Source organism: Ochotona princeps, chromosome 4 (genome assembly GCF_030435755.1).
Source record: "Ochotona princeps isolate mOchPri1 chromosome 4, mOchPri1.hap1, whole genome shotgun sequence".
Lineage (NCBI taxonomy): Eukaryota > Metazoa > Chordata > Mammalia > Lagomorpha > Ochotonidae > Ochotona > Ochotona princeps.
Genome location: NC_080835.1, coordinates 9,549,776 through 9,573,492, shown reverse-complemented (window position 1 = coordinate 9,573,492; position 23,717 = coordinate 9,549,776). Strand labels below are relative to the sequence as shown.

The 23,717-nt window shown below is 45.8% G+C and overlaps 1 protein-coding gene and 1 non-coding gene across 2 annotated transcripts; both read left to right on the top strand.

Moving 5' to 3' along the window:
• Positions 1–2,707: 2,707 nt before the first annotated feature.
• Positions 2,708–2,780, top strand: TRNAK-CUU (transfer RNA lysine (anticodon CUU)). Its single transcript has one exon. It is a non-coding gene; the product is annotated as a tRNA-Lys (tRNA).
• A 13,371-nt stretch (positions 2,781–16,151) lies between these two features.
• On the top strand, positions 16,152–22,862 carry LOC131480049 (pepsin-3-like). The gene is made up of 9 exons (XM_058662418.1): positions 16,152–16,207; positions 16,609–16,765; positions 17,911–18,028; positions 18,901–19,019; positions 19,704–19,903; positions 20,786–20,902; positions 21,408–21,552; positions 21,693–21,791; positions 22,713–22,862. Exons 1-9 carry the CDS (start codon positions 16,152–16,154, stop codon positions 22,860–22,862), a joined length of 1,161 nt encoding a protein of 386 aa, XP_058518401.1.
• The last annotated feature ends 855 nt before the right edge of the window (positions 22,863–23,717 follow it).

Here is a 23,717-nt window from a genome sequence, read left to right as displayed (position 1 = left end):
AAAGGGGGATATTGAGGGAGAAGCCCCACCCAGTTTCCCGCCCACCCCAAGTCCCGGGTGTGGGGCATGCTCTGAGATATTTGCTCAAGTAGTTTTAATAGTTCTCCAGTTATAAATCGCTGCCAGTTTCGCTTGATGAGGTCGTCCACTGATTGATATGGTCCATCATAAGGTCTCCGTTTGCCCCTTATTTCACTGCCAACATATAGCTGAGATGAATGATTGACCTGTTCTGTCTTCTGTCTTTTCTTGGTTAGAGTTCTGAGTCCAGCAGTTCGATTGGGGAGATCTCCAAAGAAACCTTGAGGTATTCCCAGACCAGATTCTTGTATGTTCTAGCAAGCACAGGGCCCGGCTCAGTCCATCACCCTGATCAGCTGGTGGTTGCAATTGCTGTCTTGGTTCTGTTTTGAGTCCCGAGTTGCACTGGAACCAATGGGTGTTGCAGTCCAGTCTGGTTCTGCCCAGCACATACTCGGCTCTTGCATCAACCAGTGGGAGCTGCAGCCTAGTCGGGGTGACCCACGATAACCCACCAGGCCCACCACCTACCCTGGTTTGCCAGTATGTATAGCAGACTAGTCCAGTCTGTCCCACATCCCATTTGGCTCTTGTACTTGTCAGTGGGTATTAAAGCTTAGTTCCATCCAACCAACTCAACCATCCAGCTCTCACGGATGTTGTTGAGTGCCTCTCTGTCTAGCCACCCCAGCCCCCGTCCTAGTTTTCATGCCCTCCTGTGGGACTAGTGACCCAGGAAGGGAGAACCCACTTTTTCCCTCCCAGGTCTCTCTCAGTCCCGGTTTATGCACTCTTTAGGTGGTTCTGTGATTTGACTTGACAGAATTAGCCCCCAGTGCCAGCTTCTGCCAGCTGATGCTGCGGCCAAGCCCAAACATCCCTCACCCACTCTAATTTATGCTTGCACCAGCAGGAATAATCAGCCCAGCCTGGCTTTTCCCTGATCTAGTCCACATGCAGCGCACAGGTGTTGCAGCCTTGCTTAGTCTGGTCTGTCCCCATCCCAGCCCAAGCTCTCCAGTGGGAGTAGCTGTTCGGCGAGGGGACGAGCCCCTTAATCCCCCTGCCAGCTCTGCCCTCTCCCTTCCTGGATCTCACGTGTTCTGGTTGGGTGCTGCAGTCAAATCCAGTACAGGCAACCTCACCCTGGCATTCTTCATTGTGCACTGGTTTTGTCGCGACCAAACCTGGCTCGACCCACACTCTGTTCTGGTGTTCGGATTTGCCAGTGGATGACATGAACTGATTCAGCCTGGTCTGCCCCTGATCCACGCCAAATGTGTGCCAGTGGGAAACTTTCCATGGCCTATTCTGGGCTGTTTCCTATCATGCTTCTTGCGCTTACCTGCAGGGACTGTGTCCTGCCAGAGGAGTTGCCCAGGCTCCTCCATCAGAACCTCTCCCAATGCCAGATTTTGCGCACACCAGGGGGTCCTTGAGCCAACCCTACTCAGTTCACCTCCTGTCCTAGCAGGAACAGTGGCTTTTCCTGGCTTGCTTTCACCCCATTCTGGTTCTTGTTGTTGGATGTTTCAGCCCAGCCATGGCTCATCCATATCCACGTACAGCTCACAAAAGTGTGAATACTTTATATCTCCTTTTCCTTTAAGGTTCCATTTCCTCAGGGGTTTCCTAATACTAATAAAATCCTGACGAGTACTGCAGGCCTCCAAGAGTGAGGATCAAGATCAGGGAGGCCTGCCCCTGCCTCTCACACCTTGGGGAGGGTTGTGAAGTCCCCTTTGAGTTCCGGAAGGACTGAGAACCCACAGCAGTGAGCAGCTCACTGTCACCTTGATTGGCCTTCTTCTCACGACTCTCATCCCAGCTCTTCTTTCTTGCTCTGCTTTGGGAAAACTCAGTCATAGGTGAAGTAGTCATGACACCCACCATGATGGTGGCAAATAACTCTTCTGCTCACCCTTCATTCCAACATCAGCACCTTCATCAGCACGATTAATCCCAATTACCTACAGGAGGGACTCAGGTTAAACTCTTGGCCTCAGGTTGGTTCCACAGAGTGGGTAGGATCAGGCATGAAGGAGGGTGTGTATGACACACCTTTCAATTTTTTCTTTTCTCTTGTGTCCAGAGGGGAGTTGGAGGGAGTTTCTCCTTCATGCCAAACTACATTGGCATGCAGGGAGGGGGGGGTGTCAGTTGATGGTGGCTTAGAGATGGTGATGTTGGGAGGAGTTTTCCAAGGCTGTTACTTTAGTGGTTTTAAGATGTTTTGAGAAGTTGTTGACTTCATTGTTCTGGTGTATAAAATCTTTCCAACGTTGACCAATCTACCTTTGTGCATCATAGACGCAGACTGCAAATCTTGGCCAGAAGAATTGCCCAAACTGTTCTGCTTTCCATCCAGTGACAAGGCAGTCCATGTGCCCTGCTTGCCTAGTTACGCTGGCTGCCATGCCTCCTGTGTGCATATGGGCATGTTATTCACTACACAGGTTCAGCAAGTGAGGATGTTGAGTTCAGAAACATGCACTTCAGGGTGTGACAACACATCCTGTGATTTTTCCTTGTGGCTGGAGTCTGACTCCTCCAAGAAACCTCAATGGGGTGATCTCAGACATGACTCTTGCGTGCACCAGCCAATGTAGGTCAGGTTCTGATGGGGTCCATGCAGTAGGTGTGAATAACACGAAGGTGTGAAGAGAACAGCTCCCTGACTGGCAGGGCCCGGCTAGCTCAGTCGGTAGAGCATGAGACTCTTAATCTCAGGGTCGTGGGTTCGTGCCCTACATTGGGCGCCACTTGCTGGAGTCCAGCTCCAGCTGAGTCCGGAACTCAGGAAGGGTGCGTGGATGAGGCGTGAAGAGAAAGAAAGAAAGGAGACGGACCACCAGGATTCCTTGATCGTAGTGTACCAAGCGAGAAAGCTGTCCGCTTTATTTATACAGAAGCAGTACAAAGTTTTTTCTTAGGGGCATATTGACATAGCTTCAGGGGGGCACAATTTACAACTTCTTGAGAAATGATTGAGGAAGGATTCCATATTCCTTGCTTATCTTGGCTTGTCAGTCTTCATCTGCTCTCCTCAGGTCTGGGCTATAACCTAGGCGCCGCCTGTGTCAACCAGACCCCTATCTTGTATGAGTTAAAAGGTCTGGGGCCTTGGTCTATGGGGATCGGGGTAATTGACATTAGTTGGCCATTAGGTCTGTAAGCTCACACAGTTTGTTAAAGCAAGGGTAATAACGGCAGAAAGAATTGCAGTTAGCAATGAGCTAAGTTACTCTATTTAAGTTTCAACTCTACAAAGGATGAGTGAGTGTTTCCAAAGACAATTCTACAAATTGTTTCAGTATTAGGCAAGGCATTATCCATTCCAATGTTGCAACCAAGAGTTTCTCAGTAGACGACACATCTTATGCAGTAATACACTCCTAATACAATTCTTATTCTACAACTTATCTATCACTAAATGGGAGAAATACATCAAGAGAGAAAAAACATGAAGATCTAAGACAAAAAGTTATAAACATTACATTCCTCTACAACTGCAGGCTCTACAACTTCATAAGTGATCAAACAATAATCAAAAATATATCTTTATGATGTTAGTGAAATTACCCTGTATTTCCTCTAGCTAAAAATTTATGAAAACAACTAAAGCAACTACATTTTCTATATTCTAAAGAATTGCAAGGACAGGCTAACCTTTAAGACCACAGTAACTATATTTTTTGCCTTAGCAGGATAGCCTTCAGGGTTACAGTAGCTATATTCTTCGTCATAGCAGGATGGCCTTTAGGGTCACAGTAACTATATTCTTTGTCATAGCAGAATGACCTTTAGGGTCACAGTAACAGGATAACTTTTAGGGTCCCTCTTATCAAGCCATTTCCTAGAAAGCATGATAAATATCTGGGCCAGATTTTCTGGCAATGGGAAAACAGCACAGACTTAATTATACTCCTGTGTGTAGTTAAAGGCCCACTCACCAGGACATCCTCAGTAACATTAACTCTTAAGCTCACGTTGGTTGTAAAAGCCATCTCATACCCTGTCCTGGTTCTTGCTCATGCCATTGTGTGCTATGACCTGGCCCAGTCTGACCCTCCCTCCATCCCCAATACCGCCCAGATCTGGCCCATACATATGCTGACAGGTGTTGTAATCCAGCCTGGACTGGACTTGCCTTCTCCCAGCTCTGGATCCCATGTGGGCTGGCTGATGCAGTAGACATATTTTACCTGGTCTTTGTGTTTGCTAGTGGATGCTTCTACCTGGCCTTGCCAGACTCCCGCCAGCTCCTGCTGCTGTGAATGTCAGGTGGGTTCCTGTCAGGTGAGTTCTGTGCATGCCATCACCCCAATTCTACATGTGAAATAGTGGATGCTGCATTCCCATAAATGAGCGCCCTTAAGTCCACTATATATTTAGCCCTCAGATTCAGTTATTTCACATTCTGGAGGGTGCTGTGGCATGGCCTGATGTGGTCCACTTCCTGCTCTGATACTTTGGGTGGTTACTGTGGCCCAGCGCAGCCAGGAATTCCCTCTAGTCTTAGATTATGTGTGCACCAGTGGGTGGCATTGCCAGAGTCCAGCTCCAGCCCGGGTTCGGAACTCGTGAAGTGTGCGTGGAAGAGGCGCAGAAAGAATAAAGAAAGAGACAGACCAATAGGATTCCTTGATCATAATGGACAATGCGGGAAAGCTGTCCGCTTTATTTATACAGAAAAAGTCAAACTCTGGCTCAGACTTTTTACGTCATAGTCAAGTGGGTGCTTCTAAGGATAATTCTGCCGTTTGCTTTACCTAAAAACAATAGAAATTCCTACTACAATTCTTACTCTACAACTTAATCTTGTATCACAAAGAAAAGGAGAACCTAAAGATCAAGGAAAGAATGAAACCCTAAATATAGGTCCCTTGATTAGCATAAGGTCAATGGGGACAGCCAAGACAGTAGGAATAATAGAAGGCCCTTTTGTAAGACATTATTATTGACATTAACCTCCAAGCTCACATTGTGTAAAAAGCCAGCCTCACAGTAGCAAACAATACCTGGATGGATTAGAATTCTTCCGTAGGGTGGTCCGGTATCCATGCAAAGGGAAGTGGAGCTGCATTCAGGTGGTTGTAGAGGCATCTGCCCTGGCCCTGCCATACAGCGGGAAGTTCCTTGCAGCCCTACCTACAATGGAACAATACTCTTCACACCATCCTGTCCCCCACATCCACTGCACGGACCCCAACATGGCATGTAATACTATTTAACCCAGTCCAAGTCTCCCAATTGGACAGGTGGCCTGACCCAGAAATGCCCTCTGTTTTTGCCCCTCTAAACCACTCCAACTTAGTTCCCTTTTCCCTTGGGAGTACATTGGCCTGGTGCATGGAAGACCCTAGAAGTCACTGTAAAACATGTTCTTAGCCACTACCACTCCCATACTTCCCTAGACCCTCTGCCCTGGGCAATCTACAGCACCCCCAAGCCTTCAGCCTGAGCCATGGTGGTATGTCCCAATCGAGTGTTCTTTGCCTTCCCCACATGTCACCTAGAGAAAGAAAGAGAGAATCAAGATGGTGGAATAGGTAAGGACACATTTAAACTGACAGAGAAATATTAGCCAGTGTGTAGTAGAGAGGGCACATTCCAGGAAATAGGAGAGGATAGAACAACTGCAGAGGGTTATGCGGAAACTGACAGACACAGGAAAGCAGTGGACAAAAAGGTGTGGTGTTTCTGTGACTGATACCCCAGAGGCATTCAGCTAACTGTGGTTTCAACTGCACAGGCAGTCAGAACTCCATCAGCAACAAGGTGGGAAGGGACTTTCATTTGGAGCTCCGGAGGTGAACCCAAAGAACTGCCTGTCCTGCTGGTCTGTTTGATTTGGCCAGGAGCAGAGACAGAGCGGCAGATCCCTGACAGGTGGTGCAGGAAAAGGGTGAACTTCACAGCCCAGCCTACCTCCTAGAGACAAATTATTTGCCATTTTGTTTAAGGGGGCAAGGGCTATGGACAGTACTGCACAGGCACTGAGCTGGGAGTGAACTCGTTTCTGGCTCAGTGAACTGCAGCAACGTGGCATACTACAAGTTACACCAAAGATAGGGCCAGGTAGCCCTCAGACCTCATGGCCAACAGATGAAGAATGCTAGTAGTGGCACATCAGGTGCCATTTCTTATAGTGTGGCAAAGAATTTAAGACTGCAGGGATCAACAGTGAGCTCGGCATGCACTGAGCTTGGCAGCACTCACTGAGCTCAGTGCATTGCACTTGTCTCACAGGAAAATAATACAGACTACAGCGTTGTATGGGTGAAAATAGGTCTGTGTGGCCCTCAGATCTAATGGCCAACAGGTTCTGGCAAGATCAGCATCACCAACAACCTAGCTATATAGGACACCTGGTGTCTCCCTAATCCTGGGATCTGCTCCAACCGATAGTGGGAGAAAGGTTGTACAGACAATGGTGCAGACTTGGCATGGTATCACAGAAGGTGGAGACTAGTGAGCCAGGAGCTAGGGATACGGAGACCATGGTGGAAACCTAACAAAATAACCCAGACCTGGAACTCACTGGAGGGAGTGGCACAATTGGTTGCAAAGAAAGAGCAGTGTACCAATTGCAATAAGTAAAATCGAACTGTAGACCTGTGGGTGACACAGCTTAGAAACCTGCCACAAGGAGAAGAATCTGATAACCTGAAGTACAATGACCAAGAGCAAAAGAAGAGATAAAGGCACAATGAATACTATTGAAGACTCCCCTGCAAAATAGCAAAACCCTTTGCCAACCTCAGAGTTAACTGAGGATGACATTGAGAAAATGGAAGATACAGAATTCAGAAAACTCATTTTAAAACTTCTTATCAACAATGAGAAGCACGTAAAATAGGCATTCCAGGAATCCAAGGAATAAGTCACACTGGAAATGAATCAAATGAAAGCTGATATATCAGAAGCGAAGAATATAGTGGAGCCAACAAAAATACAGTGGAGAGTACTCAAAATAGAATGAAGGAGGCAGAAGAAAGAACCTCAAAATTAGAAGATATTTCCTGTCATCAGAGCGAAACAAACAAAAAGCTAGAAGCAGAGCTGGATCAGGCCAAAAAAAGTATTCAAGACTTGAAAGACACTATTTAAAAGGCCAAATATAAGAATTATGGGAGTCCCAGAAGCTGCAGAAAGAGCAGTTGGGTTTACAAATGTGTTTAATGAAATAATAAAGGAAAATTTCCCTCATCTAGAGAAAGAATTGGGAAACAACATCCAGGAGGGGCACAGAACTCCCAGTAGGGCTGATCAAAAGCAATCTTCACCACAACACATGATAATCAAGCTCCCTTCTCTTAAACATAAGGATAAGATCCTTAAATGTGCATGTGAAAAAAAAAACAATTGACATATAAAGGAATGCCAATTAACCACACAGGAGACCTCTCACAGGAAACTACAGGCCAGGAGAAAGATGAGCAACATATTCTAGATCCTAAAAGCAAAAAATTGTCAGCCCAGGATAACATGCCCAGCAATACTTTCCTTTGTCTTTGAAAATGAAATAAAATCCTTCCACAGTAAAGAAAAACTAAAAGAATATGTCTCTTCCAAACCTGCCCTACAAAGGATACTTAAAGATGTTCTCTTGACAGAGAAAATTAATAGCGCCCACCAAAACCAAAGGCAAATGTGAAGAACATCTCAGTAAAATAACAACAGAAGACTTCATCAGTGAACAACCCATTGCTATAATGACAGGACCAAATTACAACCCATTCTTATTAACCCTGAATGTAAATTAATTAAACTCATCAATCAAACATCATAGATTAGTAGACTAGATTGAAAGACAAAACCCATTTATCTGTTGCCTACAGGAGACACATTTCACCAACAAAGATCAGTGGAAACCATATTTTATGGATTTTGATTTTTTTTTAGTTTCATCCCTTCAAAACATTTTCTTCTGATTAAATCATTCAGTAACATGTTATTTAACTTCATGGTGTTGTTAATTTCTATTTTTCTGTCTGTTGTTGATTTTGTTTTGTGGCTTTTCATTTAAGGGGATGTATACTAACTGTGTAATGAAGACTATCATATCCAGATGTGAGGATACAATGCAGTATGCAACTTTACTTCCAATCAAAGATGGACTCCCAATGAAACTGTTTACTCTATCTTGACTATAGGATGCTGGACTCTCTGCCAATGTCCATGCCTGCAATGATGGACATATGACTGTGTATGAAGAACTATACTATAGTAATGACAGGGGAACTCAGTGAGGGAGGGAGGGAGTTGGAGAGGAAATAAGGGAAATCTGAGGGGCCTATGGAATGGTATCATAAAATGATAATAATAACAGTTTATAAATATAAAAAAGAAAGAAAAACGAAGGAAAATAGAAAGAAAGATAGAAAGAAAGAAGGGAAAGAAAGAAAGAAAAAAGGAAAGAATAAGCAAATATGTCAACTTACTCATATAACTAACACAAATTTGGCATTAATCAGGCCCAGAATTTCTCACCAGCTACTGGATGGTTTTCTCACATCAGTGTAAAACATGGCTAGGTACAAGGACACCCAGGCAGTTGCCTACAGCTGAGGAATACATATATTTTTAAAAACTATGCATTGATTTTATTATGTTTGCACCAAAAGAATAGTTTACTATAGGTGTAATTTTTAGATAGCCTCTCTTCTCTGCACAGTAAGAACTCTAGAGAGGCAGAGACCAATGCAAGGTAGTGCCCTCTGGAGGTCGAGGTTTCTCTGGACAAGTTTCAGTGAATGCACCAGACACCAGAACCTGAGGGGCCACTGGCATCCTGATTGAGCACCTATTCCTACCTCCAGGGTGAGAAGGTCCTAAAGGAACCATGAAAGGAAGAGGACAGCTTAGCCAAGTGGCTCTGCCAGAGACTCATCGTGTGACCTGGTGCAGGGAACATAGCTCCTACTTGATTTGGCTCTGATCCCATTGCTGCGTATAGAAACTGTAGTCAAAACTGTATTACAGTCTCAATCAGGAGCAAGGGACATCCACAGGCTGGAGTGCGCAGAGGAAAAGGAAGGCAAGGCAGAGGATATGGAAGAAGTATTAGAGAGAGAGAAACAGGTGGAGAAGAAAGAACACTGCAGTGGTGAGTGGGAGACAGTTGTTGTGAGACAAATTCAGAAGCTGAAATGGTCCTAGGTGAAACGCCACTGTCAGGCTGATAGCACATTCTCCAAACAGGATGCATCTCACAGAACCATACTTTCTGAACTGTGAGTCATATGGCATAGGAGTTCTATGTACTGCATTAAGAAGTTACTTTCTTTAAAGGGAGGTCTTGTTGGGAGGGGGGCATGCGGCAAATAGCCTAAGCATTATGTCCACAAAATGAGGTTGGGCTCTGTATGTCTCCTCTTACTTTGGACTCAGTTTCTTTGCTTGGAGGTAAGACAGCAGAGCACTGAGGAGCATGGGATCAAGGACAAGAAAGATCAGACTTAAGCCCAACACTCCCCGCTGCAAAGTTATCTTATCACAGTCCCTATTTGCCCACCTGCAAAACAGAGAGAGAGAGAGAGCAGCAAACACTGTGCCCAGACACTGGTGCCAGCTTGTGAGTGAGCTAACACAGGCAAAATGCTCAGAACACCCGGCACATTGGCTACCAGATCATCTCAAGTGTTCCAGTGCAAGGACAGTGGCCAGCTTGCAGAGGGATGTGCAGTAGTTACAAGGAAATAAATCTATAAACAACTCATCCATCAAATCTGATGACTTTCTGGGCTAAATGGGAGTCCACAGGCCATAGAGCTACACTCACACAAAGACAGAACACACCTTTTGGAGGTTATAGAAGATTAAGGGACATATTTTATTTTGTTTTTTGTTTTTTTAAAGGTTTTATTTATTTTTGGTGGAAAGGCAGAATTTCAGAGTGAAAGACTTTCCACATGCTCATTTACTCCCAAATGACTCCAATAACCAGAGCAGAGCCTATCTGAAGCCACAAGCCAGGAGCTTCTTATGGGTCTTTTATTCGGGTGCAGGGTTCCAAGGACTTGAGCCATTCTCCATTGTTTTCCCAGGCCATAAGCATGGAGCTGGAGGAGAAGAGAAGCAGATAGGACATGAATTGGTACCATGTAGTGCACCAGTGTTTGAAGGTAGAGGAGTAGTCAATTGAGCCATTGTCCTGACGTAAGGGACACATTTTCTAATAGCAAATTATAACTAAAAATCGTTGAAGCAATTCACTATTTTCTGAAAAGTTTACAAACTGTAGCTGGTATGCTATCTCCTCTAGTCCTCTACGTCCAAGGACAGATATCCCATACGGGTGCTAGTTTGTGTTCCAGTTGCTGTACTTCCCATCCAGCTCTGTGCCTGTGGCCTGGGAAAGCGGCAGAAGACAGCCCAAGGCCTGGGACCATGCAACCATGTGGGAGACCCAGAAGTAGCTCCCATCTTTGTATCAGCTCAGCTCAGCTCAGGCTGTTGAGGCCATTTGGGGAGTCAATCAGCACATAGAAGATTTTTCTTTCTCCTTCTCTGTAAAGTTGCACTCAAGAGAAAATAAGTAAATCTTAAATAAAAGGTTTATAAACTAAAACCAGCAGCATTTAAGGCCTTCTACATATAATGAGAATGGGTCCGGTGAAAATCCTAAGTGTATAGCGTTTCAGGCACATGGAGACGGAACATCAACCCCGGAGTGCCCACTTGGCTTAGGATCTCAGCAGGGACTGAGCTGTGAGTTCAAGCAATGCCTCCTCACATCCTCCACACAGCCACTGCCCTTTTCTCACACGGCTCAGGGGAGTACCTGACCTTTCACCACCTTCCTGCCCTGGTAGTGGCCGTCTGAATCAGGCACAGGACACTGGACCTGTGAGACCTAGATCCTAGCTGGAAGCCTTGGCTGGGGCGGCTGGTCTCACTCATCCTAGACACAGGGAGGAAGCACGCCCTATTAGTGTGGAAAGGGTAGGGACAAACAACTGAGAAGCACTGGAAATAAGCCCCTGAGCTCAACTACAGGACATAGATTGTGTGCAAAGTCCCTGCTCATGGCAGCTGACAGATTCTTGGCAAAACACAGGTCACCACTGGCTACCAATCACAACAGTCAACCTCACAGGAGATGCCCCTGTGGGGACATCATCCCACAGGCACACAAGCCCTAAAGGGGCAGAGTCTTGGCCTTGTCTGTGAGGGCCCTGTCAGCAGGTGTCTATGTAACAGATACATGCACTGCCCAGGAAAGAGCATTACCCAAAAGCAGGAGCAAGGAAGCCTGGAGGCAAAGCATCCAGCTATGGATACTGCAACAACCAGGCAGCAGCTCCCTCGGAGGCCACCTGCACCTGTGCCCCCAAATTCTCAGTCCGTCTGTGGACCTGGTCCCTTTACATGCACGCATGTAGACGAAGCTCCGGATCCCTGGGAAGGTGAGGCAAGTGTATTGCCAGTTTCACTACAGCACAGAACAGAGATATGTTTTCATCTTTCCAATTCTAAATGACACTATGGCTTAATATGCTTTCTCACTCTGAGAGGCAGTCTGGCTTGGGGGTCAGAAAGGCATCGTGGGACTTCCATAACTTCACATATTGGAGCACCAGTTGAAATTGGAGAGCCGCACTATGATTTAGCTTTATCTTTGTGCACCCAGGAAAGCAATAAGTAATGGCCCAAGGGCTTGAGCAGCTGTCACCCATGTGGGTTACCTGCATAACACTTGGTGCATATCTTCGTCTGGTCCCAAACCACAACAGGATGGAATCCCTCTCTGTGTGTGTGTGTGTGTGTGTGTGTGTGTGTGTGTGTGTGTGTGTGTGTGTGTTTGAATGGTGAGCCTCAGAAACAAATAATACAATATTTCTCCTTACACATACTGGAATGGTTAAAGTGGCTGACACATACAACTGCAGCTACCATAAGGAGCAGGTGGCATAAGTTAACAACATGATCACTTTGAGAAGCTGTGCAGCAGTTACTACACAATCCAGAAATGCCTCCTCCACAATTCAGAAATGCCCTCTTTGCAAACAAAGTATGCACATGTGCTGTGAAACACATCTACTAGAATGTTCATACAGCACTGCTTACATGAACCCCACATGGAAACTCCCCAACTAAACCACAGATGAATCTTAGGAACATCATTGTCAGCCATGAAAGAAAGAAAGAAAGAAAGAAAGAAAGAAAGAAAGAAAGAAAGAAAGAAAGAAAGAAAGAAAGAAAGAAAGAAAGAGTGAGACACATCAGCATGTTTTACACAGTGCCATTTATCAAGAGGACAAATAGGCAAAGGGACCCTTGTTGCTTGCAGTGACAACACTTATACTCTTGGGCTAGAAGGCTGTTGTCAGCTGGCAGAAGTGTGAGAGAGTTTTGGGACACTTGTGCTGCTGTGTCTCTACCTAGATCATGATGTTGGTGCCATGGTTTGAACAGGGTTGTCTCTCTGAACAACAGCAGGAGTTTACCACCATAATCCAGATCACATATCTTTTCCTTACAGTGTTACCTGCCTCAAGTAGATAACTACAGCAACAACAATCTAATATTCATGGATGTACTCAGTTTATGCAAATCAAATGAGATTACAGCATGTAGCCTTTTCTGTGCACACTGTGTTTAAGCAATGTTTAGGGGCTGGTGTTGTGGTGTGGTGCTGTAAGCCACATCCTCTCACACTGGTATCAGTTAATGGATGACAGGTTCAAGTTCCTGGTTCTTTAGCTCTGATTTAGGCCTTCTGAGGTGCGTGGGAAATCAGTGTAAGATGAAATAAGACCTTGACCCCTGCCATTCACTTGGGAGACTGAATGATGTTCTGCCCTTATGGCTTCAACAGGGACCAATAACACCTTTGTGACCATTTGTGCAGTGAACCAGCTGTTTGATTCCCTCTCTCATGCAATCACACATACTCTCTGTCACACATTTTCTCTCCCCTTCTCCCTTCCCTCTCTCTGACACTTGATAAAAAACAAGCATTAAAAATAAATGTCAATAATGATGTAGAGTTAGAAGTAGTCACCTGGAAAATACATGAGCAGTTATTTCTTTCTTTTGCAGACAAAGCGAAAACGCAAGAATTTGAGCAAAATATAAGCATGTGATAAGACAATGTGGTCTCTCTTGTATGGTGCCTTATTTATAAGTAAACATATACATTCGTTCACATTAAAGGAGGTCAGTACTGGATAGTGCGGTTAGGAGTCATTTTTAAAAGATTTAAACATATTTTGAGTTAAGACAGACGAGAGAGAGAGAAAGAATCATTTGGCTGCTCCCCAAATGCCTGCCACACCAGTAAATGGACCTGGATAAAGCCAGGAGCTCAGAAATTAATTTCAGTTGCAACAGCCCAAGTACTCAATACATCTATCACTTCCTGCCATCTGGGGTGCACATTTGAAAGAAGCCAGAATTGGGAAGAGAACATGGATGGGGACCCAGGAACTGTAATATGCAATGTGGGCATTCCAAGAAGCATCTTAACCATTCCTTTAAGCATCTGCTTGTCAATTTGTTCTTCCCTACACTCTATCCACAATAACCATGCATGGGAGAAGGTAAACACATTTGTGGTATATGTGTACTAAGAAAAACCTAAGCACAGACTTCAAACCTTTGGCATCGAAGAACTCTCCACTCAACTGCACTTTGCATGAACTCATGCAAGCCCCTCATGTTATAAAGCATACTTGAAATCAAACGCATCAGTTTATAGAGGTAAAGTGAACATTTCTCCCACAGCTCTGGAAGTGAAGCCACTTGTGGGGATGAGCAGTGCAGCACAGCCTTCCTGCATGGTGGAAGACCATGCCTCAGGCTGAGACCTTGACGCAAAGATCAAGGGGTCCATCTGTTTCAGGATGATCAGCAAGCTCCATAGCACCTGTTATACCTAAGCACTTCATCTCTGCCTATCAGGAGTGGTTATTTTTTTTTTTTCAGTTTCTTTCCATTGCCTCATATGATATGTCCATATATCAGGACTGAACACTGTGGACCTTGGCAGGTGGAGGTCTGCATTAGAGATCTTATGCCCTGGACCCCTTCAGGCCAGGCACTGCCAAACTGGGTGCTGGGCAAGACTAATGGCTTAGTAAACATTCTTGTCCAATCTTTCCATGGTCCAGCCTGGCACAGCGAGATTGCATGGACTCTTTGCTGCAAGTCATGGGTATTCCTGATTGCTGATCAGAGAGGCCTGAATTAGGATTCCTATCTCTCTCCCAAGAGCTCTGACACATAATGAAGATCAAGTAGAGTGCTGCTGGAAGAGCCCCTGGGGTGGCCATTATGGAATGCTCACTGACATGCTGACCTATGACGGGAACCAGGTGGGACAAGAGCATTCCAGGACCACAGCTCTTCTGAGAGACAGGGACCAGTCCCACCAGCACCAGTGCCTGCTAAGAAGAACTTGTGATGAACACCAAATCTTACCACCCCAACACACACTGAGTCAATGTTGAGACAATAAAAATAATGATCTTAAGAGGAAACAAAGGAGCACAGCTCTGAAAGTATTCAGAAAAGTGGAAACACTCAATGAAATTCGAGCATTGTATCATGAAGGTTTACACAGAAACCAAACAGTTGCGTCAACCTATACATACTCCAGTTTGATTATTCTGGAACTACAAGACTAGCCAGAATCACAAATTACTCATTTCATACTCCTACTCTTTCCTTTTCTTATGCCAGCCCTTGTTGAGTCAGAGGCATCTCAATCTTCTTGTCATAAATCCCACACAGAGCTTCATGAGGTCTTGGATTTGGGTTTCCCACAGCTCATCCCACAGAGCTCATGGCTGATGCCAGATGTGCAAGGATGTATTGTGTACTCCCAATAACCAATTCTGTGGGCTCCAACACCTGCTGAGGAACCTTCACCTAAGTGGATTCAGTTCAATTCTCTCTGTTGGAAGAGAACACAGGATCCCATTAGCAGCTCCCTAACCTCAGTCATGCCCTAGTTCAGATCCAGGTACAAGTTTGACAGGAACAAAGCTGGATTTTCACAGCCCTTTGCTCAGGATCAGTGAATTTTCTGACTGACGAACAGGAGACATGGAAGCATACTTTACTGTACAATTTTGACGACAGAATTAGGCAGCCGGATGGTGGAACTCAGAGGGAGAGCTGGGAGATCTTGGAGATACAACCTCCATCCCATGGGGTTGAGCTGTGGTCTCACAACATGTTGGTGACTTTGGTTTTGCCTTCAGAAGACCTCTTTGAAAAGCTTCTGTATTTGGGAAAAGACTATGGGACACCATTTTGGGACATGATTGCTGACAGATTGGTTGGGAGTCCCAGTAGGGACATGGGCCTGCTGTAGTCCCACAGATGTTACCATGGGACTCCTCAGCTGAGCAGAGTCTGAGGACCAAGTATGAAACCAATCATAGCAAAGAATTTCTTTATGATTCAGTGAAGCATGAGAGATTGCGGATGCTATGTCCCACCTTAGAAAAGAGAATTCGGGTGTGCATGTCTTGGGTGAGGGAATGCTGAGCCAGCTACCAGGGTGAGAAAACAAATCCTTTTCCACACACATACATCCTATAGTAACAGCAAGCATGAATCTATTTATACTGAAAAACGAGACCTGCTAGGATACACAGAACACTGCCGGTATTCTCCATGTGGGCTCACACAGCAGCACGGACCTCAATCACCTCAGGCAGCTCTAAGCATTCCAACCATCTGTGCCATTAGGACAAACTGGGGGACAATGAGCTTCTGCAACACTGCTGCAATGTTGTGCTCAGTGCACTGCTGAATAATTTATTCAAAATAGTAATTGTGGAAGTCATAACATGGGCTATTCTCATTTGTGAAGTAATAGTCATGACTCTATGGCTGGGAACTCTTGCCACGTGCACTCCAAACCATGGGATGCAGGGTATAGTGGAAAACTACCATTCAATAAGCAACTACTAAGAACGTGACACCGAGCAGCAAATCTTATCAGTGACTATTCTGTTTGCTGCTAAGTGTGATAGCAGGTGGCATTGACATGCCTGATAAGGGCTATTACAGTCAGCAAGTGGCCCCTATATAAGCCGTGGCTCTTGCCTGCTGCTGCACACCTGCCACTCGACCTGCTTTCTGCACGGACTCAGGAGCCAGGAAGAACCATGAAGTGGTTACTGCTGCTTGGCCTGCTGGCACTCTCTGAGTGCATTGTGCACAAGTGAGTCTGGGCTTGAGCACCAGGAAGACAGGTTCCAGGGGTTTCTCAGCCTGTTGAGGCTTCCCAGCCAGCTGAGGCTTCCTGTGCTCCTTGTGTTTCCTCTGCAACTTTCCTCCTTCCTTCCTCTCAGTCTTCCACCATCTGTTCTTTCCCTTCCTTGCCTCTATTTCTGCCACCATGGGAAGCTACACTGTGATGTATTTTACAACCCAGACCTGGAGGACAGATGAGGTTAGATGTCAGCCCCATCACAAATTATCTTGTGACCTCACCTCTGTGCAGTGCTCTGTAACAGGTGTCTCTTAGTCTAGTTTCTCAGGCTTCTGCAGCATCTCCTAATTAAAACCCGGGACCAATTATCTATAATCTCCTAATCATACATGATCCGATGTTCTGTTTAGGGTCCCCCTGGTCAGAAAGAAGTCCTTGAGGAAGAACCTGATTGAGAAGGGCCTGCTGAAGGACTACCTGAAGACTCACATCCTCAACCGGGCCTCCAAGTACTTCCCCAAAGATGTCTTGGCCTCTGGTTCTGAGAGCCTGGAGAACTACCTGGATGTGAGTGAATGGGCAGTGGAAGGGGCAGCAATAAGGACTGAGGTAGCAGCACAGGGGCATGCAACACACGTGCATAACGGTCAGGGATTGTTCCCTGGACCTCAGAAGCTCAAAGTTGTAGGGAATCACAATCACTGTTGGTCCTTTCCCATGTCCTTCATTCAGTTGTTCATTGTTTCAGTGGTTATGTAATCTGAGAGCTGCATTCTAGACCCAGGCTTGTGATGGAAGCAGAGGGCAGCATTGAGCTTTAAAGTCACAGTTCCCTAGAGGAAACAATGACTTCATTGAACCTCATCAACCCAGTGAGAGGAACACTGGGTTCGGGGCCATTCACTGAGAGTTCTCTTTCTGAGACTATGGCTCCTTGAGGACAGGCAGTGCTCATAGGGGCAGTGAAGGAACAACTGGAGTTCCCAGGAAAGGAAGGGACTTCCAGGGAGCATGAAGTCTCCTTTGGCCACAGGTCTAAGAGAGGCCTAGTGCATTTGTGGGTTGCAGAAGAGTGTGAGACAAAGATGAGGAAGGAAGGAAGCATGGTGGTGCTGGTGAGGTGAAGGGGACATGGATTTGGCAAAACACACAGAGCAAAGATGCTGGCATGACCTGAAGCTTTTCACTTCCAGGAACAGTACAAAGGCTGGGATACTGGAGCAGAGTGAGCAATGGGGAAATGTTGACTCTGAGAATAAAAACGTTGTTCCTTTCCTAAAACCTGCTGTTCACAGAAAGTTTTAGGGACAAAATGATTTACTTGAATTACAGTGTTAGTGACTTGTATGTCTCCTCATCAGCCAGTTAATGAATGAACAGCTGAGCCTTGCCTAGTTTGTGCTCCAGGTTATGCCACATCCCCTGAGAAGTGTGACACTGACACAGGAAGGGCACCAGCTGAGCGAGGACAGCACATCTGCCTTGGGTGTAAATGTGCTCAGCAGAGAATACTTAGAGGCAATCAGGGAGCAGTCAGAAAAGACTTCAAGGAGGTGTGGAGACCAGAGCTGGGACATGGAGCAGGTAGCACTGGATGGGAATGGGAGATGAAGGGAGGAGAAGATAAAGAATTGGGAAGAGAGTTGATCATTATGGGAGGTTGCGTGTGGTAAACCCCTGGTATTCAAGCTGTGCTGTCCTGGTCCCTACAGACTGAGTACTTTGGCACCATCAGCATTGGAACCCCCGCTCAGGACTTCACTGTCATCTTTGACACTGGATCCTCCAACCTCTGGGTGCCCTCTGTCTACTGCTCCAGTGCTGCCTGCAGTGAGTGTCTGCCATCCACACCCCCTCAACATTCACTCCTGCCTACTCAGCATCAGGTGATGCTGAGAACCCTAACCACTCAGTGACATCATACAGCTTTCACTCTAGCCTGTTGGAGTCACTCAGGGACACAAGCAATAGGACATACTCAAGCGGCTTCTGTGAGCCATGCACTGGGCACAGGTGTACTAGGGACAATGGGAAAAAGGTGGTCAGATGGCCTCATGCAGAAAAAAGCCTATGGGTGGGAGGTCTAAAAGATGCAGTGATGAAGTGTTTCAGGCTGGCTGCCTCACTGGGTCCTACATGAGACAGTGGATGAATGTTGGGCTGGGACATCATGGAGAAAAGAGAGGAACACACAAGTCAGTGTTTTGCCCAAGAAAGAGACTTTGTCAGTGGAAATCAGCTTTTCCAGCTTTACCCTCTTCCAGATTTTGTCTTGAGGTTTTAATTTACTTTCTATTGGTATTGTCATTTTCCATGGTGCAGTTTTGTAGGTATAGATTTCCCTCCTTTGAGGAAATGACTGGGGAATCAGTGGCACCAAAACACAAGCAGGCATTGTGTGGAAGCGCTCAGCACCATGGACAGCGAGACTTCCAAACTCTGCTTATGCTGGGAAATGTGGGAGGACTTAAACTCAGTTGTGAGGTTAAATAGTGACATTCTGCTGAGCACCAAAAAGATGAGATTGGAACCTGGTGACTCTCGATCTCTAAATGTTATCTTAAACATCATCTTGAGTCAGATGTCCTGTTTCTCCTGTATAATCCCACAGAAGAAAAGAAACCCAATTCCAAGAACACATGCCTATACACTTCCATAGCTTTACAACTGGAGGTTAATGATGACACTCCTTGCCTTTGCAGGTGTCCATAACCAGTTCAACCCTGATGACTCCTCCACCTTTGAGGCCACTAGCGAGACAATCTCCATCACCTATGGCACTGGCAGCATGAGCGGCATCCTGGGATACGACACTGTGAATGTGAGCACTTGGGGTCTCCATCTCCTCCCATTCTCTGTCCCTGGGGCCACCTTCCAGACACTAGGTGACTTCAGTGAATGACCCAAAACATACTCTTTCTCACAGTGTGATATCAGTGATCACACGAGCAACCTCATTGGGGAGAGATGTGGCAGAGCTGTCACATACATTCTCGGCCTGAGCTTATGATGCATAGATGCATCGTTCCTGGCGTCCTCAGCTAAATATGGTGCTAAATGTTATGAAGAAAGCAATGAGAAGGGACACAATTGGTCAATTATCTATTAGCATCTCCCTTCTTCTTCCTGTTCAATGTAATTTCAGGTGCTCCATCAATTGCTAGGGACATGTCCAAGGTCTGGGCACTTAATTTCTAGGATACATTTGACTGACCAAAATCCACCCACCCAGTGATCATCCATTTCATCTTAGCCTCACACAGCAAGTCACATCTGTGCCTATGAACACATCAGTGCCCAATGGTTTGTACAGTGGGATGATACAAACATTGCAGAAAGCAGTGTTTCTCCAACTCTCACAGCCTGATGCCCTGGACATTGGGTACTCCTATAGTGATAAAAGGAAGAAGACTAGTTCTGGGTCCAAGCCTGGAGTCCACTAGTACTCCAAGGAACATGTGCTCATGGGGGACATCATCTCTGTCACCCCTTCCTCCTTACACAGGTTGGAGGCATTGAAGACACCAACCAGATCTTTGGCCTGAGCGAGTCTGAGCCCGGCTCCTTCCTCTACTATGCTCCCTTTGATGGCATCCTGGGTCTGGCCTACCCCAGCATTTCTGCCTCTGATGCCACACCCGTCTTTGACAACATGTGGAATGAGGGCCTGGTGTCCCAGGATCTCTTCTCCGTCTACCTGAGCTCGTAAGTTGGTAGCCTGGAGATTCTTCCACACACATCATTTCCACTTCACCCAAAAAGGATTATCCAGGGCTGGATGCCTAGGAATGAGCTTAGAGCAGGGAAACGTTTGAAGTACTGAAGTCTAGAACAGCACAAATGGGGTAGTAATATTGTCATATCCCTGTTGGGTTCACATGTTCTTTCTCCTTTTTCTAACAATCAGTCCTCATTCACAGTTATTGACAACAGTAAGTGTTATCACTTGTTTAATTTTGACTTCATGATCCATTTGCTCTCGAGGAGCAGTTCCCTCATCCTTAGTGCTCAAAAGGAAATATGTAATTTGCATATTATTGGGGCTGTCCAACACATGGAAGAGCATGCACTAAATATGGGCCTCTGATCCATGTGCCTCAGTAACCTCTGCTGCCCTATTTAGTCATAATCATGACCACCAAATATGTCTTTAGACACTGACAATAACTAGCCCTAGGCCTGAACTAGCCATACCACCACAAGGCCTTAAGAGCCAACTGCACTAAATTCACTTTTCTTGTGGTCCACAAGGTAACAACAGTGAGTATCAGCATGCTAAGGACACAATTGGGAACACAAATTTGTAGGTTCGATCTTGACTACAACTCCACAACTATGTGAACTTGACCAGGTGACCTTACTTCTCTGAGACACAGGGACTTGAAAAGTCAAAATGGTATGGACCACTGTGTAGAACTGGCATTACAAGAGAAGTACTCATGCCAGCTACATATTGAGCAGAGCTTCTGGCTCTCACAAGTACCCCATCAATGGGAACTCCAGGTCTGTACACAGCAAATATGCAATGTGTGCCTTAATAAATGAATGAATGCCTAACTTCTCTCCCTGCCTCTGCACTTCCCACAGTGATGATGACAGTGGCAGCGTGGTCATGTTTGGTGGCATCGATTCTTCTTACTACACTGGAAGTCTGAACTGGGTGCCTGTCTCTTATGAGGGCTACTGGCAGATCACCGTGGACAGGTGAGACCACACTGCTGCCTGCTGTCCTGGTATGATCTTTGAGCTCATTTCTTTGTGGACTTTCAATGATGTGCTGTCCTGATCTGCTTGGATCAACCAGCACATTTGGGAGTAAGTTGGGTTAATCCCCACACACACAGAGTCCAGGAAAACTACCTCACAGAAAGGGAAGAAAGCAGAGGTCTACGCTGGCACCTAGATCTACAACAGGAACAGGACATCCACTTCTTTGCTGTCTGGGTCACCTCACCACATCTCAGCACACTTGGCGAGGCATGGCAAGCCAAGTATCCAATAGCATAGAGGCAACCTGGGAATAATCTGAAATTCTGTCTCTGTAGGAAGACTGTGGTATGCATTTTAGGACTAAGTCCAATAACTGAGAAACTGTTTCAGTCCAACCATTCCTGGTCTAATTGAAGTCTGACTTCCCAGCTGTTCTGCTACCTAGGGTCACAAGTGTAATGGTGGGGACTCATTGAAGCATTTGGTCTCTCTCCGTCAGCATCACCATGGATGGGGAGACCATCGCTTGTGCTGATGGCTGCCAGGCCATCGTGGACACTGGCACCTCTCTGCTGACCGGCCCCACCAGTGCCATTTCCAACATCCAGAGCTACATTGGCGCTTCTGAGAACTCTGATGGCGAGGCAAGTCACACAGGGATCTGACCTAGCACACAACCTGTGCGAGTATCATGCTCAAGAAATCAAACCCGCTAATTCTTTTTTGCTTTTTTTTTCCTGTTCTTTTCTTAAACCCTCTAATTCTTTACACTCATACCTTCCAGATGGTTGTCAGCTGCTCCTCCATGTACTCCCTGCCCAACATTGTCTACACCATCAATGGAGTCCAGTACCCTGTGCCTGCCAGTGCCTACATTCTGGAGGTAAGGGAGCACTTGCCAGTTGCTTGGAAGCCCCCACAAAAGTGGCCACACATTCTCCTCTGCATGAGGGAATGGACACTTCTCCTAGCTGAAGCCAAGGCTCAGAGGGACTCCTGCTTTGCACAGCTGTGGATAGTGTGAACTCCCAAAGAGTGCATGAATGAGTATTGGATTAAGCCCCTAAGCACAACGTGAGGCGAAAAAAAAAAAAAATGATTGCATGAAGAGTGGATTTGGTTTGTATAGACACCTGTAATCAGATTGCAGAGCCTCAATATCTTGCCTTTCAATGCTGAGCAAAGTGTTACCTCTGTCAGCTTTATTTTTTCTTCTAAAACCAGAGGTGTCAGCTTATCCCACCATGAATGTGGTTGGGGGTCAGAGTGGTGCTGATCATAGCTTTATTCCAATGAGTTTTAGGAAACTTCCTGTCTCCTTCTATACATCCATGTGCAAAACCAGTTTTTCTTAGTGGGCTGACCTTACCCAGTGAGAATTACCTGTGTTTAGGCCTCTCCTCAGGTGAATGTAGTCTGCATTCATGGCTGAGCTCAGTGATGCAGGGAGTGAGATGACCCCACGGCTGACTGCTATGCTATTGCCCTTGATCTGAACACTGCACCCTGGGTCATTCCAAATCTCTTTCCCAGAACCTGACATCTCCCTAGACACAGTACTGAGATCATGGTCCTGTGTCTTGCCATGACAGTATACAGTGCCTAGCAATTGTGTACACCAAGAGAGCAGAGAGGAGATTCTGCAGGCTAACCCAGAGCAGCAACAGCCACATCCCTGAGCAGAGACAGAAGCTCCTTTAGGCACACTACTTGAAGTCAGAACAAGGAGCTCTTGATGGTTACCATTGAGTCCCTGCAAACCTCACTATGTTCCCCATCTCACATCCTCTTCTCTCTTCTCCAGGAGGATGGTGTCTGTGTTAGTGGCTTTGAGGGCATGGATGTCGACACTTACACTGGCGAGCTCTGGATCCTGGGTGATGTTTTCATCCGCCAGTACTTCACCGTCTTTGACCGTGCCAACAATCAGGTTGGCTTTGCTGCTGTGGCTTAAGTCTACAACTTTGAAACCTCTCTGAGAGGTATCTGGCCTCCTTTCTGCATCCCCTTAGAAGGATTGGATTCTCCTGATTGTTCTTCCAGAAAGACAATCACCTTGCAATGCAAGTAGATTCTTGACCTAGTTCCCAAACATTCCCATAATACAGAATAAACCAGCTGATGAAAATGTGCATGGCTGGCTTTTTTTTCACTGGTATGTCGCCTCCCATTGCTTGGGTGACAGCATGAGACTGACATGAATAAAGAAGTGTACACATACTTGGATATCACCATAGTGAAATTTCCTATCAGGCCAGAAGTGATTATAGGGGAACCCTTATGGACAGCAAGAACTCACAAGGGCTGAGTGAGAAGAATTTGTTGTCAGGTGCATTCAAATTCTGGAATTATTTTTATGAAAAATACAGCATGAAAAGGTCATTGCAAAGTCTAGAAATACCCTAAACCTCACTCAATCATACATTCTAAAATCTATATGGGAAGGGAAAGGGCAGTCATCAGGAAAATTATTATCTTTTTTCCTATTAGTGAGAACTAAATAGTTCAGATTCTACTTCAATAAATTCTTCCCTTAAAGTAACAGGCACAAATCTTCAACAGTGTTTACCATGAAAGAGAACCTAGTGAGTTCTCTGTTGGCCTTTCGGTTTTGCAATTGGAGGCAGGAGAACAGAAGACCATAGAAATTGAGTTAGGCATAATGAGAGACCTGGGCTTCAGTCCAACACTCTCTACAGGAAACCAACCTTCACACACTTCTATTTTTCCCACCTTCAATCTGAGAGTAGTAGAATCCATGGCCTGACCCTGTTTTGGGCTTATGAGTAAGATAACGCAGGCAACATCC